The 19,337-nt window shown below is 37.2% G+C and overlaps 2 protein-coding genes across 2 annotated transcripts in view; one reads left to right on the top strand and one right to left on the bottom strand.

Moving 5' to 3' along the window:
- LOC136246794 (protein mesh-like) overlaps positions 1-19,337 on the bottom strand; it is a 121,177-nt gene that overhangs the window by 30,910 nt on the left and 70,930 nt on the right. Inside the window, exon 6 of the mRNA XM_066038352.1 lies at positions 12,568-12,806. Coding sequence (XP_065894424.1) covers positions 12,568-12,806 — 239 coding nt within the window. The remainder of the gene's footprint in view (positions 1-12,567; positions 12,807-19,337) is intronic.
- Positions 301-2,628, top strand: LOC136246314 (uncharacterized). Its single transcript, XM_066037711.1, has 5 exons — positions 301-602; positions 654-840; positions 888-1,115; positions 1,172-1,383; positions 2,273-2,628. The coding sequence occupies exons 1-4, from the start codon at positions 301-303 to the stop codon at positions 1,178-1,180; spliced, it is 726 nt and encodes a 241-aa protein (XP_065893783.1). The 3' UTR covers positions 1,181-1,383; positions 2,273-2,628.

Raw genomic sequence — 19,337 nt, 5'->3', positions numbered from 1 at the left:
AGTGTTATAACATGGTGTCATCTTCTTTTTATAGGCAATGGTGGACGAGGTAATCGATGGAGCATGATTACAATCAGAATGGGTAAGTGTATGTATTGATTGTCAAGTGTATGTTGTTACAGTATATCAATTTCTGTAGCCTTGGCAATATACTGTCGTAGTCCTGCTGCCTACAAGGCACCGAAAGATTTCAATATGTTGAGTTTGCCAGCCAAGTGAACACTACAGTCTTACTCAGGCACTTTCTTTCATTCACCTGGGGTCAGTTCAGCTTGTATAGCTGATCAGGTGTCTCGCTACATGGTATTGAAGGAACAGTGCAGATTGTCAGGGAAACAGGAACCGAGAGGAGATGGAGCACTGATATTCGATGAAGTTAAAGTTGCTTGTCAGCTTATGTGGAACTCTTGGAATAACCAGCTAATGGGATTGGCCATGACACCAACAGATCTTGCATCACTAAATGATATTTATTTGCTATTGCAAAATTCTGAGGGCAGCAAACAAACATCATATGTGTTGCAATTTTTATGGCAAGATTTGATGAGCAGTTCTGATATCAGAGGGCCATATTTCACATGTGCATCTTCTGTTGATAGCAAGTTTGTGTTGGCTTGTGCGCTGGAAACAGTAAAACTGTTTTAATGCCACAGATTGAAAACCAGCATTTTGGTGTGCGACTGGGGCTCATCCAACATTCCTACCATCAAAGCCTGCCATAGTCATCGTGGTGCTTATTCTGGTACTGATGGTGAAGACAAGTTTGCCGTACAGCCATGGATGACCAATCCATTCAACCCTCCTCACCGAATTTATTGGCTCATTTGTCCGTCACATCAGGTATACTGTTTACATTTGAGTGTGCTTACATGCTTATTAAATTGCAGTTAAAGAACATGATCAATGCACTGTTCTTGTTGAAGACAGATGGTTCAAAACAATTTCAACGAGTAGATAAATGTGCATTTTGGTGGAAGGCTATTGATGATTTATATCAAAGAGAGCTGGAGTGGGCAAAGCAAGGTTTAGCTAGAATGGTTCCAAGGCTAAGGGAGACTCACATTCTGCGTGATGCCTGGACCAAGTTGAATGTTCACCCTGCAAAAATCATGCAAGTATGTTTAGCATTAAATACATAAGTTTAATTTTAACACATCATTTTTTTCAACAGCAAGAGTAAGTTTTAGGAGAGCTCCACCGGTATGCTAACCAGGAACCTACACCAGTAGATGCTGGAGCAGAGCTTATGATAAGACTTCTCTGTTGTCCTGCCACAATGTCCTGGCAAACCAGAATTTGCCGGACAATTTCCAAAATTAACTGGACATGTGGAAGATGAATGCCCAATATGTCCACTATAGCATAACAAATGAACATTAAGTGGTAAGATGTCACATGCCTTACTGCAGCTGTTATGTGGTTACAGTAAACTAAAGGGTTGGCATTGGTACATTTGTGGTCACTCTTTTGGGTTGTAAGAATGTATACTATCTCCTGGCAACCAAGTGACTGTTATTGTTGATGCATGCCAGCTCAGCCTTTAGGCTCCTTCCTTGTGCTTTGATGGGACACAGTGTCTGGACAAATTGCATTATGGTCAGACATCTATGCAATTTGACCGGATTTTGTCCGGTGTCCGAACGTTATCATAAGCTCTGCTGGAGTAACATCAGAGACTCTCGAGTATCTAGAGGCTTGCAATAGGCTATTTGATTCTTAAGCCATGATTGCATGAGAAACATGGATTCTGATGTAATCAAGAACATAGATAGAAGATTTTTATACTTTACTAACTGGCTCAATTCTATTCTCCAGAAAGGTATGCCCTTTTTTGTAATCAAATTATCTTTTAGAACCTTTCTTATGTACACAGATCCAAAGTTTCTTCACACATCTAGTACACAAAAGTTGTTTCTATCTTGGCAAAGTAAGCATACATTTTTAAATCAATGGCGGACCCAGGATGAAACATTTGACAAATACAACCCTCCTCCAATTTTATATACTAAGTACCTCAAAAAATAACCATTCCAGCTATTAAATATTTGTGCTTCTCCCCTTGCCAACTCCTGGATCCGTCCCTGGTAACGTAGACAGACTTTAGAAATCAATTTTATGCATGTAGGCAAGGATGTAGGCATATCTTATATAGGGCATTAAATAATTTGTCAGTCAAGCTGTGAAATACAAGGCAAAATGTGAACGTTCAACAATTCTGGTTATTCTGTTTGTGTGTACTAACTATCCTGTATATTTGTTTTTTTTTCTACAGCATGGGATCTCTTAAGGGTTGATGTTTACGGCTTTAGAGCTTTTAGTAAGTGGTTTTTCGAGACGTATCCAACTTACTTCATTGCACCTGTGCGACTATCTGGATCAGCTGTGGAAAGCCTGTTCAGCCAGTACAAGCATAACACTGGGGGAAAGTTGGATTCGGTCAATTATTGCACAGCCAGAGCTGCTCATTTTGTCAAGCAGACTGTCACCACACACCATAGTGGGAAAGGGTATCGAGATCAGAATCTCAACATAACTGAGCTCCCACTGCAAATAAAAACTTACAATAAGCACAACACAAAAGATTTATTGTCTCATAATTGTAATGACATGTGATAATGAAAGTCTATTATTTAGTGTAAACTTAGTCTCAAGTTTGGTGTGGTTTACAAACAAAAGTGGCCGTAAATTAACATCTGTTGTAGAGGCTAGGCCTTTCTTAGATGCCATTTGTTGTTTTACTGTTGACACCACCTCTTGAATCCGAGTGTTACAGAGTTTGCACACCAGGACGTTATATACAGTGTTCATTGCTTCTTCATCAAATGTGTGAAAATTTGCAATTGGTAATCTCCCAGCTAAAGTTTGTAAAAAAGATTCTTTAAGGCATTCTTCTTCTTTTACCTTTTCATGTACTATATACCTGAAATGAGACAATACAATACACAATAACTGCAAATTGAGATACAAAATCACCTTTATGATCTGGTCGTCATCTTGTACTGTGTCATTGTTTATTACACTTTTAACCACTTCATCCAAGCTCTGTAAAAATGGAATAAAAGTCATACCTGGGAAGTACATATAGCCTTTATCACGGTACATAAGGTACTGAGGTAACTTAGATTTATCTTTCATATTTATAGCTTGGAGTATGGTTATATCTTGGGACAGAACATGTCTCTGTGTTTCGGCACAACTATTGATTTGCTTGTAATGTTGATGCAGCATGTCACAGAGTGCTGTACCTCCAAAACGCAAGTAGACATCATCGCCATCAACTGAATTGGCAGGCTGTTGCATCAATTCCCTGCTAGAACTGCTACCCTTAAGGTCATTCTGAAAATCACCACTCCTTTCCAACAGAAGCTCATATACAGCCGAAGATATAGGTATCATCACTTTCTTGCTGTCATTGATTGGTATGTGATGATCTTCACAAAAATTCAACCATTCTTCTCTTACAGTGGCCACTGAAGCTTCAGCGGACTTGCAAAAATTAATTTCTGACAAAGAATATTCTTTGCCTAAGAGAAACGAACTGCAACGATGGTGCCACTGTAGCTGGAAACGTAAAAATGAATCTACTCCTTTTTGGCATTCAGTAAATAATTCCACAAATCTTTTTCTGTGGTGTACTAAAATACCTTGAAGAAGCTGTCTATTTTTAAACAATCCAAGAACAAACTCTCGAAGGATCTCTGGTAAAGACAACTCGTCCAGCTTGCAACGTGCAGCATCAATCAAAACAGAAACATCAACTGAGTTCAAAAAGTTGCACAGTCCTTGCCTCTCTTTCTTATTCAGCACTTTCCGAGTCTGTTTATGTGTAGAAGGCTGGCTGGTTGATTGCTCATCGGCATCCGTTGGCAGTCTTGCATTCTTATGTGCCTGCTTGCTACGCTTGCTGGTCAATCGTTCAGAGTCGCCACACTTTGTCTCCTTCCTAGTACGTTTGGCAGGGAGCTTGCTGATTTGCTTAGTACCATCACTAAAGTTCCTCTGCTTACTTGGAGTCCATTTGGCAGGGAGCTTGCTATAGCTAGTGCCGTCATTACACTTCGTTTGCTTATGAGTCCGTTTGACAGAGAGCTTGCTAGTTTCATCAGAATTGTCCATGTTAGACTTCACCTCCTTTCGAGTTTTGACACTCCTGGACCTTGACGCAATTTTTATTGTTCACATGTGTACTTTGTAATTTGTGAATCCCGTGGGCCAGCATGTGTGAACCATGGATTATCAACACCATCAAAGGAAGCCAAAGGTCTTTATGTGCTCATTTTTGATAGCACATATGGAAGTTAGACACTCTTCTCTTTATTATATACTCTTGCTAATAGTAGTACCAATAGTATTACAATAGTTCTTTTTGAACCATATGTAAATTTTTTAAAGTCCCCTACTGTACGTCTTGGTGCATTTACACAATGTTCTTAAACTATTCTAGTAGCTAGGCGGCATAATAGACTAGTATGCTTATTGTGGAGCAGGCAGTGGCCTATAAAATGCAGTCAGCTTAAGACACTTTTTCAGAGGCGCTTATCATTTCTAAGTGGTGAGAGTTCAGCTACGCTTCAAGTCACCCCATAAAGAGCTCAGTAGAGATCAGCTAAAAACATATCACCCTGTAGAAAGATCAGCTAAAAACAAGTCACCCTGTAGAGAGTTCAGCTGCAAACAAGCCACCCATAGAGAGATCAGCTAGAAACAAGTCACCCTATACAGAATTCAGCTACATTTCATAGAGTGTTTCAGCTAGAAATAAGCAACCATGTGGAGAGTTCAGCTACAAACAAACTATTTCAGTAGAAAGATCATCTAGAAGCAAATTACCCTGCAAAGAGTTCAAATCCATTTGAAGTCACTCTGTAGAGAGTCAAGTAACCTTGTAAAGAGATAAGCTACATTTCAAATCATCCTGTAGAGAGATCAGCTCAACACAAATCACCCTGTAGAGAGATCTGGTAGAAACAAGTCACTTTGTAGAGAAATTAGCTAGAAACAATTCACCTTGTAGAGATCAGCTAGAAACAAATCATTCTGTAGAGAGATCAGCTAGAAATAAGTTACCCTGCAGACAGTTCAGCTGGAAACAAGTCACCCGTAGAGAGATCAGCTAAAAACAAACCACCTAGAGAGAATTCAGCTACATTTCGTAGAGTGATTCAGCTAGAAATAAGCAACCCCTGTAGAGAGTTCAGCTACAAACAAACTCTTTCAGTAGAGAGATCAGCTAGAAACAAGTTATCCTACAAAGGGTTCAACAGCTACATTTGAAGTCACCCTGTATAGGAGACAGCTAGAAACAAGTATAGCCTTGTAAAGACATAAGCTACATTTCAAATCACCCTGTACAGAGATCAGCTCGAAACAAATCACCCTGTAGAGAGATCTGGTAGAAACAAGTCAGCCTATAGAGAGTTCAACCAGTAAGAAGTCACTCGTAGAGAAACCAGCTAGAAATAAATCACTTGTAGAAAGATCAGCTAGAAACAAGTCACCCTTCAGTGAGATTAGCTACATTTCAATCACTCTGTAGAGAGATCAGCTAGAAACAAATCACCCTGTAGAAAGATCAGCTTGAAACAAACCACACTGTTGAAAGATTAGTCAGAAACAAGTCCCCTTGTAGAAAGATGACATAGAATGAAGTTTGTACCATGCAGCACTACCAGAGACCAGTGCCATGAAACACCTATAGATTATCCATGAACAGTAAAATAATTCCCATTAAGTGCCATGAAAGTCATTTCATTGATATTTCATTGTAATATCCATGCCATGAAATGCTTCATGACACAAGAAAATTTCATGATTGCAGCGGCTATGAATTGTCAAATTTTCATAGGCAGTGTCCATGAAATTTCATGGTTTCCATCTCATTTTCATAGGCTTTTCTCTGGGTGTTCAGCTAGAAATAAATCAGATCAGCTAGAAAAAATCACGCTGTAGAGAGATCTACTAGAAAAATCACTCTATAGAGAGATCTGCTGGAAACAAGGTACCCTGTAGAGTGAGGCTGTGGGAGGTCAGCATGATCAAGTCACCCCCGTAAGAGTCCAACTACTTTCAAAGTCACCCAATGGAGAATCCAGCTATGAACAAATCTTTCAGTAGAAAGATCAACTAGAAATACATCACCCTGCACAGTATTCATTCAGTTAGAAACAAATCCCCCTGTAGAGAGATCAGTTAGGCAAGTTACCCTGTTACCTGCAAAGAGTTCAACTATTTTTCAAATCACCCTGTAGAGAGCTCAGTAGAAACAAGCAGCCCTGTAGAGAGATCAGCTAGAAACAAATAACCCTGTAGAAAGATCAGCCAGAAACAAATCACCCTGGCTGGATCAAGTCACCCAGTAGGGTGTTCAACTACATTTCAAGTCACACTGTAGAGAGTGTAGCTAGAAACAAGTCACCCTGTAGAAAGATCAACTAGAAACAAGTCACCCTGTGCAGAGTTCAGCTGGAAACAAGTCACCCTGTAGAGAGATCAGTTAGAAACAAGTCACTCTGTAGATAGATCAGCTGGAAACTGGAGCAATCTCAGCTACATTTTGTAGAGTGTTTCAGCTAGAAATAACCCACCATGTGGTAAGTTCAACTACAAACTATTCACCATGTAGTCAAAGAGTACAGTTACATTATGAGGCTCCCTGTAGAAAAGAACTACATACACATTTCCCTGTAGCTGCAAATACATGTAGTTTAACCTGTGTGACTTATTTTTATGATCAATCAACAAAATTAAAAATTATTGCCTAAAGTACATGTAGCTAAACAAATCATTAAAATCTTCTTCATAATAATCTTCTCTCTAGATCTGTGGTATAGAAAAAGACAAGTTAAAAAAAACCTAAAGCTGGCCATAGGCTGGCTTTAGGTATGAAATTACAAAGAGAAGTGATATATAATCAAAAACAGCCAAGCTGTAAAAAAGGGTGCAGCCTCCAAAAAGCCAGGGTGAAAAAGATGTGAAATCAAAGGTGGCAGTAGGTTAATGGTAAAAAATTTAATAATGACAATCCAGGTGAATTTGGTGTTACTTCACCTGAATTGTCGTTATTAAAATTTTTGTCATTAACCTACCATCACAGCCATTCCTTGGCTGCCACCTTTGATTTCACATCTTTTTTCACTCTGGCTTTTTGGAGGCTGCACCTTTTTTTTACAGTTTGGCTGTTTTTGATTAAATATAATCATCCACACAAAAACAGCTAAGCTGTGAAAAATTGATGTGGCTTTTAAAAGCTTGGGCGAAAAAGGTTGTGAAATCATGCCAAGAAATGGCTATAGTAATCTATGTAAGGTTGAAAAGTCGTCTGACCATCTGTCCGTCCGTCATGCTGCTTGCTCACCAAACTCAGCAATAATTAACACAATCAGTGCTGATAATCAAGCACTCATCATCCGGCTATTTTAAGATGGCTCATGCGTGCTTCCATTTGTTCTCTACAGTGCATAGAAGTTCAAGATGTAGAGAAAACTTCAGCAACATTCCTTTGTAAACCACAGCACAAACTGTTCAAGTGGTAGAATCCCTGACTAGCGTGTAGGAGGTTATGGGGTTTGAATCCATGCGTTAGCAACTTTTTTTTCTTTTTAAACAGGACCACTGTGCACACCTTTTAAAAACTCAACTTTTAACTCATAGTACCTTGGCATGCAAAGCACGTATTGATGCAGGATTTTAGCAAAATTAAATGCCCATCATCTGGCAACTCAAGCATTGTAGCAAATCAATGCATGATTTTGTTTGTCCTTTATAGGGCGATGAAGGCACTGGTGTAGGGAAGGATCACTGAAAAGCTGAGCTACATTCCTATCAAAAACCAGATAAACAACTGTGGTGATTTGCACACCTAAGTGATTATAATCAACCTGGGTTCAATCCCAGCTTAGGCCATTGCTTTTATTGTTTTTTTACTTTTGGGACCTTTTTGTTCTATCTGATTTTTATCCACATACTCTTATGCTCACAGTTTTTCAGCACTGGTACAAAGGTTGCTTAATTTCATAGTAGGTAAAAGCTTCTTTCACACTTAATCTGTATGACACTTCGTTCACATTTATCACATTACTGCTGTACAAAATAAACTAATTGCATGATTGGGCAGGTACTACTGTGCATCTGAAAAATGATATTACTGGCACCATGCAGATACCGAAGTTTACACTGAGGAGCAGTGACTAATCCTAGATTTAGATCTGCTTAAAGGATCATACATTACCTTAAAGGTCATAATTATTATAAGACATGCATTTAAAATTAATGATGATGTTTAAACACCAGCATGGGGTTTTGTATGGCAAGAGGTATAGCTATGTGTTACTATAACATTAATTAATTAACCCTTTAAGGACCACAGTAATTTATGCAGTGCCTACCCTGAAAACCTGCAAGTTTTATGAAGTTTGCTCATTCTATTACTTAGTAAGTTTGTAGTGTCACCAAAACCCCAGGAAGTAGTAAGGGCTTATACAAACTGTACCGTAATGAGTCTAATGTTATGTAATATTATTACCACAAGTAATGACGTTACTAATCTCGTTAGAACTGATTTCACTGAGTAACACCTAGCAACAACAAAGAAACAAAATCTACTGAATGAAGCTTATCCACCAGCTTCTTACTTATAACCAAGATTTGCACATTGTCCAACAACGCAATCATGTCACGTGATAAGGTGGTAGTTTCACACGTGACAGCTTAAGGCTGTGGACACAAAGTAATATGTAATAATAAAGTATATGTAACTGTAACTAAATAGGTCAGTTGCAAGTAATATGTAATATGTAACTAGTTACTTTTAAAAAGTAATTGCCCCAACAAGCCAACACTTTGACATAAAAATGCCTTCAGATGTTTGCTTATATCCCCAGAATCCTGAAGCATAAATGTCTACATGAGCTTGATCCTCATTATTAGCTGTTGCATATTGAAGGCCGGGTCTCACCTGTAAAGAGGCTGCAACGGATGCATGAAAACGATGTTTTTTGGTTCCGTAAAATGATTATGTCACCTGCCCACACTGGCTGTACTTGGCCGCATGACATGGCTATATACTTTCATAATTTTTGTAGAATGTTCTAGAACAATCTAGATTTTCCATTGGTAGATTATTATGAACTTGACTATTGAGTAGATTTTAGCTAGTAATTTCATTAATAAAGTGAGATGATCAGCCGTGATAGCAGCGGCTCAGTGGTTAAGGATTTGGGTGTTCAGTATGGAAGTCCCTAGTTTGAACGCTGGTCAGGAATTTTTTCATTTTTTATGCACTTTTTTTACCCTGTGATGACTGTTCTATTAGAGTATTTTGACTACTGCTGTGAACCTGCAGAGTATACTAAAACCGTCATCGGGAGGTGAATGATCGGATATTGACCGGTTATTGTCTGATTGTAAACTAGCAGACATATTGGCACTAAACATGCTTGTTGGAAGCCTTACAGTGGTACCAAAGTGACCATCAACATCCTGCCTCACAATAACAGTTATTACAATCACATATTCACACATGCTTTGAGGTTATGTTATGATGTTAACACCTATCAGCAGGAGTAATTTATGGTTTACCAAGTGGGTGGGCAAAACCAGTTTAAAGGCTTCTTAGCCAATAATTGGCTTGACCTAGACAATACTGGTTAATAACCGGTTTTTCCATACCAATTCACAACATTAATTTCGACCCTGTGATTTACAGTTGTTTGGTTTTCGCCTTGTAACTCTGTAGCTGTCAATGCGATTTCTTTTCAAAAGGTTAGTTATGATGGTTAATCTACCATGCGGAGGGAAACTTTGGAGGAGGAAAAATTTGGCGAATCAAGCAAAATATCACTGTTGGCGAAATAAAATTTGGCGAACTGTTAGCAAAGTGCACGCCCTATTTAATTAATTAGATTACTAATTGCTGTGCATTACTAATCGCTCTCAGTGCTGTGTCTGAAGTGAGAACTGGGAGTGCCATGCCTCTTCGGTGCCTGGAGTCAGCTATCAACTAAAAGGCAATAGATTTACATCCTCTGGAATAGTGAATACCGTACTTATTATGGTAGGACTTGCTACGTATTTGCAAATTGTTACGCCCATTTCGAAGTGAGGTTTGAGGATACCACGTGTACAGCAGCTAGCTACCTAGTGAGGTAGTTGAGGCAGGCTTGGCTCTTGCGTGATGCCTGGCCCAGTAGCCCTTGGTCGAGTAGAAAATTAACATATTGAAAATAGCCATTGGGATTGCGAACCTAATAAAATTTACTGAATTTAGTGGAATTCCGCATATCTACAGACACGGTAAGGTCAAAAATGCATGAGAAACTCACTAAAAGTTGGCTTGGGAAACATGGTGTCTGTTTATATAGGCCTACAGAAACTAGAACAAAGCCATTATAAACTAAGTTACTCATGTGGCACTATTCTTGAAGTGGCTCTCTTTAACTTTTGTCTTTAGACTGAATGGCCCACACTAGGGCAACAACTCTTTGTACAATTTCCTCAAATTACAGAAGTATTATTCATGTACACAATGTTCCAGACCGTTTTTTGTGTTTAAACTAATTAGTTTAAGGTGAATTCCCATAGTCTTGGTAACAGGTGAATCCCACAATACATTACGCATTGGGCAAAATGACAAATCAGGTTCAAAAATTGTGCTGGGCCCACGTATCCGTTACAGCTACAGCCATGAAAATAAGGTGGAGTATTCCTTAGAGATATGTGAGTAATTAGCAGACCATTTTTTGTGGGTACCACTACATAACGTTGTGGGTGCTTTGAAAATACACGAAAATCACTGTGTTTTTACGCCATTTTAAGCATTTTATGTACTTTTGGGGGCGTGTCCCTTTAAATGTTAATGCATTGATTATTAACCAAATAAATTCAATATGACTAGTCCAAGGCTTGGTTTCCTATTTTCTTAACCAGCAAAATATATGGATGGGGAAAATTTGGCGAATTCATGGTCATTTGCCAAATTTTAATGGCGCCAAAGTTTCCCTCCATACGGTATATGCATACTGATTTTATAGTTATTCCCATACGTGGTTTACCCTGTAGGCGTGACAACAATTTGGCCTTTTTTAATGCAAATAACCATCCATAGTTCTATGGATATTAATCAGATTCACACCAAACGTGGCATATGATTGTGCTGCAATGTATTCTTAAAGTGTACCAAAGCTCAAGACAATTGAGCTACACATTTGCATTTTACAGTAGTTTTTGTAAAGTGTCTAAGCCCCCGAGCCCCTAAACAAAAAAAAACAAAGAAATTAAGCCGAATTGAAGGCTTATATTTCACGATTGCATTAAACAATTTTGCTCAAATTTGGTAAGTGGGGTCCTGAAGGTGTAGGACATTTGCAGTAGAAAAATTCAAGAAGGGAGTACGGAGCTAAGTAGGCATGAAAATCACGTTTTGTTTCTCCCTGCAAATATACTCACGGTGTGGTGCACCAGTTTTCTTGGCCACACATATATCAAAAAATATGCTATACCAAAAAAATTATTAACCATTAATTTAAAAATGAATTAGAATAAGTACCTAAGTTTAATAAATTGATGTGAACATCACAAGGCCTCAATTTACAATTTACAAGACCATGAAGTACACCATAACAGTGCTTTGGGACTATCTTATTCATGAGGATAGCTAACTATTCCCATAATGTACATAGCCTTGCATGGCTTTCTAAAGTTCAAGCAATAAAAAGCAGTGAAAAACAATGATGGTAGCATTGCATTACATAGCTATGTGTGCTACTTTGGCATTGCACAGATGATGGTTACATGCTGATGTTGAGATTTTCCCTATAGAGGTACCTAGTGTAATGCTAGCATCATTCATATAGTTTGTTCATTACCTTTTATTGTCAGAGTCCTACTTCATTTTTATTAAGGTAAATAATTTAGTGTTGGCCACAAGCTCTGCCCAAAGTAAACACAGCTAATAATGTTGTACCAGTCCACTAGTTTCAAACAAAGTAAAGCAGAATTCTGTGAGTGATTAAGTGTGACAAATGTGACAAATCACTTTATTCACAAATAATTCCATTCCTACTGTCTAAAAATATTATAAAGAGACTTCTGATAGTTAAATCAAGTGTTCCTGGTCCTTTTCTTCAATTAAATGCCATGTATCATTGTCTAAGACTTAGTTTTAACCATTCTAGCACCTGAACAAATCATCCCACTTGTAAGTTAATTGGTATCTCACACATAGTGAAATCGCTACATGGTCTGATAAAATCATCCATATCTCCTAGCAGAAAGAAGCATTTGGTCGTGAAATTTCACAGCAAGAAGGTTTAATAGTTGCTTTATCCATATGTGCAAAAAAATTAATTAAAAAAAATTAATATTGTTGAAATTTTCAATTCAGTTTTCCTACAAATTTTACATGTGCCCAAAAGGATGGTTTTCCAAAATTGGGTGACAATTCTGAAGCATATGATATGCATGCAACGTATGGATGGTAGGATACAACAGAATGTCTTGCAAATGCTACATTAGTATACATCATGATATACATGCGTGTGCACATATTAAGCAAGTGCAAGCTTACTGTACCTCTGTTAGGTGGTGCAGGTGTGCAGCCAGTGCCATTGTCTTTTGGTCTTTTTCCATAATATTTTTCACAGAATTCAGGATCATTAGTATCAATACAGCACGTCTTGTATGGAAAATAATCTGATGATTGATGTTGTAAATAAAGCTGTGTGGGAAAATAAAAATCAGCTGATCCTGCTGGTGTGTTGGTGGTGATATATTTTCCTTCAGCATCATAACAACATTGTTGTCCTAAACTCCTGTTAGCAAAATTAAATGCCAGTCATGCTGAGAAAATTAACACATAATGTGACCATCTCAGTGAACAGCTGCTTAGTTCACACAAAAGCATGTGTACATTTTGGGAAATACAAAATATTTATTTTAAAATATTGGTGAAAAGTCATGCATGCTACCAAGAAAAAATGCAAGTTTTGATTCAAGGAAGCCAGTCTCAAATAAATTAAGCCTATACACCATTTTATTTGCCAGCTTGAGAGTTCCAAAATTTTTGTTTCATTTCTGTAGTCTCAATGGTATGCATGTCACATCACAATATGGTTATACAAATATAATCTGATATGTATAACATTGTTTACTTGTGATATCAGTAGTTTATTTCACATAATTTACAACCGCTGAGGCTTGGATAACCAAGAATTCACCATACTGCAGAAGTTAACATGATGATAATTATTAAGATTGTCTTAGTGTCTTTTTAGTATCTTTATTTATAATTTTATAGTAGCTTTGCATTATGTTATAGTTACACGAGTCTGAGGCGGAGCCGAGGATGAGTGTAATAACAATGATATCATCTGAGTATACGGGATATAACTATTTTATATCCCAGTGCGCAGAATTTACGAATAGTAAATTAAGTTCCGGTTTGAGTTCCTGTCACTGTGCTCAAGATTTCGTCCGAATTGTGTGGAGATTCAACTTCGTAGCTACAACAGAGATCCTATAAACTGTAGTGAAGGGCGATGTTACAGAGCAGTAGTTCCAGGTACTTTGTCAGAAATTGGTATGGTGGTGTCGTATGGCGTGCAAGAGAAAAGACCATAAGTAGCTACCGTAGTCTGAGATAGAATGATGAAGCTAGAGGTTATTGAAAGAAGTTAGTTCTTCACCATAGTGACTGTAGGGAGTGATTGCTGGAGTGAAAATCGGCACAGACTGTTCTTGACATTTGTTAAACTATCGTATTGGTAATTGTAGTGTTACTGTGTAAAGGATTAACAGTTTTCTTGTAAGATTTAGCAGATTTAAGTGGGTGTATCCATTCACTGGACTGGACTACTGGACTGGATTACTGGACTGGACTACTGGACTCACATAAAATTTGCTCAAAGACATTTTTTTCAACCACAAACACCTTTTTCAATTGCTAAAAGTGACTTCATACAGTAGTACACCACACTTGAAGCTAGGGCTCTCCTCTCCATATCTTGTCTTGCATAAAAATGAGGCACATACAGCTAACTGTAGTCAAATTTTTTTTAAATTAGGCGTTACTGCGCATATGCTGAAGGTCTGTAAGATATCTGGTCCTACAGTCTGTTTAAAGATGGTCCTACAGTCTGTTTAAAGTCTAGTCTAGTAGTCCAGTCCAGTAGTCCAGTCTAGTAGTCCAGTCCAGTAGTCCAGTCCAGCAGTCCAGTCCAGTAGTCCAGTCCAGTAGTCCAGTCCAGTGAATGGATACACCTGGTTTAAGTGCTGTACTGGTGTGCTTTGTATCAATATTTCCTTATTTGGCTCTTTGTTCCATTGGTAAATAATACCATTCATGGTTATTATGAAGTCACGAAAGAGACAGAGTGGCTCCGCAACAGGGTGATAACTACTATATCACACAGTAGCAGTGCCGCTCTGTCTAGCTGCATGGTAGTTATAACCCAGCATGGCGCTTTGACACTCCTACGCACTGGCATTTAATACAATTTATTACATTAACTTCATTGCATCTATTTTATGGTTGCTACTTTAATTTCATAACTTTAAATCAGAATTCTCATTTATAAGGTAGACATTAAGTGAACAGCTATAACTGCAGTGGCTTGTGATTAATTTGGATATGGGTACTAGATATGAAGGTTGCTGGGTTCAAATGCTTCCAACATTTTTGTGTACTATTTTACCCAGTAGTGACTGTTTTATTAGAGTATCTCATTGCCATGATTTTATACTTCTTTGGTTTTTGCCTTGCCACTCGTAGCTGTTATCCCAATTTTTCCCAAACGGCACTGTTGCTATGATGGTTAATGTATGTACATGTAATCTTTTGCACCTCAGATCAAAGGAGCCGCCCAGGCTACATATGAAATGTAGCCAGTCTATAACTGGGCAGTGATTATATAGATGTTGAGGCTGAAATCGATTGTGGGGATCGATTAACACTCATGTGATTAGGATGCACAACTTGGACTTCGCTATGAAAACTACTCAGATGGAGAGTGTTTTGTTATCCTCGCCATCCTACGAGTTGAAAAACATTGGGCTAAGGTGAAAACTAGTGCTATAGCTTATTCATCGATTGTTTCCACATGTTTTCGAATATGGACACGCCCCCATCACAAAGCTACCACTCTGCACAGAGTAACCACTCTACAAGCATGCTTACCTGTCTAGGCCTTTAGTGAACTGTGCAGTTTTTCCATAAACAATTCAATAGCACTGATTAAAACATTAAACTTGCGTAACAGAAATTTTCCGTGAAATCTCTAGGATAAGTCTGTTTATCATACCCGAACGTAACCAGAATGTACTAGCTGCTGACCCATAATCAAAAATTTTAGGTATGCATATATAATACATCCAGTGGTAGCACTCGTATTGGTTTGGGTGATTGATTGCCCTGTACAGGCTATCAGCCTAATAAGTGTTACATATTAGCTGTAACACGGGGCATTCAGGCTTTGCCTGATATGTATGCCCTCTGCCCTTGGGCCTGCGGTCCTTGGGCAGTCGGGCATACATATCAGGCAAAGCCCTCATACCCGTGTTACAACTATTACATACCAATTTTTAGCTTGTCCATAAGTGCTTTATCCTAGTCATAATAATAGTCAACATTTTCATGCGAATAAACATGTATAATACTGAGAATATTTATCCTTTTACACTAATACACATCTATATATAACTAGTGTAAAAATAATTTTAAAAAATTAAAAACATGGGAATAGAGATTGCTGAAAAAAGTAAAGAAACAAGGGTTAAACAAGCCAGCATGTTAAGCACACAGCGATCTCTATTTGGACTCAATGGATATGGCAGAAACTAAGGAAAACAGTAGTTTCTTCATAAATTAGAGGCAGATAAGTATTGAGAATGCTTCTGTATAAATGTTTATTTGAGTCCAAATAGAGATCTGTGTGTACTTAACATGCTGGCTTGTTTGACTCTTGTTTCTTCACTTTTTTCAACGATCTCTATTCCCATGTTTTAATTTTTTAAATTATTTTACACTACAGTGTAGTTTGTTTACTTTTTATAAATATGGATACCTAACATGATAATTAGAGGTGCTGGCGGTGCTTGATATCAAGTCAGTCATCATGTGTATAGCTAATACTATCAGTGTTATCAAACACCAATGTATTATTTCCTTACTATTGAATGTATACTTTGTACTATACAGCTTTGATATATCCAACTATAGGCAACATATAGCATGCTGTGGGTAGCAGTAGTATTGCTTAAGTTAGGTGATCACAATAATCCAAGTACCCAGTGGTACACAGCAAGATTACTGCTCTTAATATACCATGGTTAATAAAATGTAGGTAGTGATAAGGTTTCCTAATGAACATGTTAATGTGAATAAATTGGATACTTATCAACACATATTAACACGTTGGTTACCCTTACAGAGACTAAGTCAGAAGATCAATGGAAAAGTGAACTTAAAAGAAGCATATTTGCTTGAAAGTGGATGTTAACATTGCAATATGCATTTAAAAATAGGTCATTGACATGAAGAAAGACATAGGAAGTTAAGTTATGTAGTTTTATCCCCAAAAAGTACTCACATATTGTGGGAAAAAAAAATCATGAACCACGGTAGTGGTTCATAATAGAAATCGCCTATGTTATTTTCCAAAATCCTAATAGAACACTCAACTAAACACCACCTTAGAAACCTTCTCCAACATCAAAAGAAACCTTAGAAGTTGATTTGGAAGAAGTTTAGGCCCACTAGCAAAGATGAAGTCAAAAGGCTTTGATAAAAGTACTTTTTTTATAGAACTGAAATTTGCCATTTTGTTCATCTATTACTTTTTTTCTCACTGGGCAAGAGCAAAATGTGAGTATAGGGGATAAAAACTACATAACTTTCCTTCCTATGTCTTTCTTCATGTCCATGACCTATTTTTAAATGCAAATTGCAATGTTAACATCCACTTTCAAGCAAATTTGTTTCTTTTAGGTTCACTTTGCCATTGATCTTCTGACTTAGCCTCTGCAAGGGTAACCAATGTGTTAATATGTGTTGATAAGTATCCAATTTATTCACATTAACATGTTCATTTGGAAACCTTATCATTATCTACATTTTATTAACCACAGTATGTTATGAGCAGCAATGTTGTGTACCACTGTGTACTTAACTTCTTGTGATCACCTAACTGAAGCCATACTACTGCTACCTTCAGCATCCTATATGTTGCTTATACGTAGTTGGATATATCAAAGCTGTGTGGTACAAAGTATACATTCAATAGTAAGGAAACAATATCTTGGTGTTTGATAACACTGATAGTGTTAGCTAACTACTAATGTACATGACGACTGACTTGATATCAAGCACCACCTGCACCTCTAATTATCATGTTAGGTATTCATATTCATAAAAATAAACAAACTAGTGTAAAAAAAATTAAAACATGGGAATAGAGATCACTGAAAAAAGTAAAGAAACAAGAGTCAAACAAGCCAGCATGTTAAACATACAGAGATCTCTATTTGGACTCAAATAAACATTTATACAGAAGCATTCTCAATACTTATCTGCCCCTAATTTATGGAGAAACTACTGTTTTTTTCCTTAGTTACTACCATATCCATTGAGTCCAAATAGAGATCTCCGCGTGTTTAACATGCTGGCTTGTTTGAGTCTTGTTTCTTTACTTTTTTCAGTGATCCCTATTCCCATATTTCAGAGGAGGTCGGCAGCGATTTAAGTGCTACTTTAAATTATAACCTTAATTGCATATTTTGGCTTGAAATTTCATGTGAGCTTCAATATTCGCAATACAAAAACCAGCAAATGGTAAGGGTGACAAGGGGTTGTTTGATATACGGATTGCACTTCTTGTAAGCATCAAGGTAATGTAGTTTGCTTTGTAAAACCCCTAGATTTCAAGGGAAATTATATAAGTCTCTTTGACACGTATCTTTTAGCACTAACCGGGTATGTATATTCTTGTGTACAAAACAATGATGCCACACTTTGTTACATACTCCACACATTTTATTTCATCCCAGAATACCGACTATTGTGTAATTGATTTCTAAAGGCGCTTAATCGCTGCCGACCTCCTCTGCCCATATTTTAATTTTTTTAAATTATTAATAAGATGAACAAAATGGCTCGCAATGGCAGATTTCAGTTCTTTAAAAAAGTAAGCCCTTTCGACTTCATCTTTGCTAGTGGACCTAAACTTCTTCCAAATTAACTTCTATGGCTTCTTTTGAGGTTGGAAATGGTTTCTAAAGTGGTGTTTAGTTGAGTGTTCTATTAGGATTTTGGAAAAAAACATAGGTGATCTCTATTATGAACCACTACTGTGGTTCACAATAGGGTTCTGTATCCAAGGGAGAAATGACTTGCAAGCAGTGTTGGGGGTAACACATTACTTATGTAACAAGTTACGTAATATTATTTTGGTGGTAACTAAGTACCTAATGAAATATGCTATAAAAGCTAGTAATATAACCCAAGTTAATTTACTTACAAATGTAACACGTTACCTAAGTAATGAAGTTACTGTAACAGCTTGAATATTTAGTAATTTTATTACTAAATATTTATTACGAACTGTACAGAGCAGCCTTAAGGCTGTGGTCACTAGTTACTTTATTTTATGGGTATATGTAACTGAAACTAAATAGTTTTAGTAGCAAGTAATAGTAATAAGTAATGAGTTACTTTTAAAAAGTAACTATCACAACAGTGAAGATACATTTTCTGTGCAATTCCGTGCATGAATCTTGCAGTGCAAGATACTACAAGAACTACAGTGCAAGATGTTACTTACGAGCTACACTTGCATTGCTTGCAAGAATGTGTAAGACTTGCAAGAAAAAGGACATTTTTCATTCAAGAATCTTGCTTGTAAGTCTTGCACATCATTTCTCCCTGGGAAAATATAGTACATTTTTTGTATCACATATCACCATCAATAAACCGTTTGTTATGATACTGTATTATGATACTGTATCATGATACTACAATGAAGCGGTCATGACTAGTTATGAAGGAATACTAACTAGTGCTGGGCAATATAGGTTTTTGTTATGTCATGGCAAAATTTATTCATGATATGAATATATGTCATGATATTAAAACCTAATGCTTAAAATGTATGTTCTTGTTTTTTTTGTTTTTTTTTCAGATGAGATTTGTAAATTTGATCAATAACTACATTGTACAAACATCACAACACAATGACACGTGGTTACATTGTAAACATTATCTGAATAATAGTGTATAACTTTATCATACAGTACGATAGTACTGTATGGTAGGGACGACGAAGATGTGGGCGTGGTTTACGAAGATAAAT

The sequence above is a fragment of the Dysidea avara genome, chromosome 2 (genome assembly GCF_963678975.1).
Source record: "Dysidea avara chromosome 2, odDysAvar1.4, whole genome shotgun sequence".
NCBI lineage: Eukaryota > Metazoa > Porifera > Demospongiae > Dictyoceratida > Dysideidae > Dysidea > Dysidea avara.
The sequence above is the reverse complement of the archived record's forward strand: the minus strand, read 5'-3'. Positions and strand labels throughout refer to the sequence as shown.

Excerpts from the sequence above, each read along its gene's own strand:
- LOC136246314 (XM_066037711.1), top strand. The coding sequence starts at position 301 with ATGGTATTGAAGGAACAGTGCAGATTGTCAGGGAAACAGGAACCGAGA. Across the intron at positions 603-653 it reads GCATCTTCTGTTGATAGCAA|ATTGAAAACCAGCATTTTGG; the intron begins GTTTGTGTTGGC and ends TTAATGCCACAG. Across the intron at positions 841-887 it reads TCATTTGTCCGTCACATCAG|TTAAAGAACATGATCAATGC; the intron begins GTATACTGTTTA and ends ATTAAATTGCAG.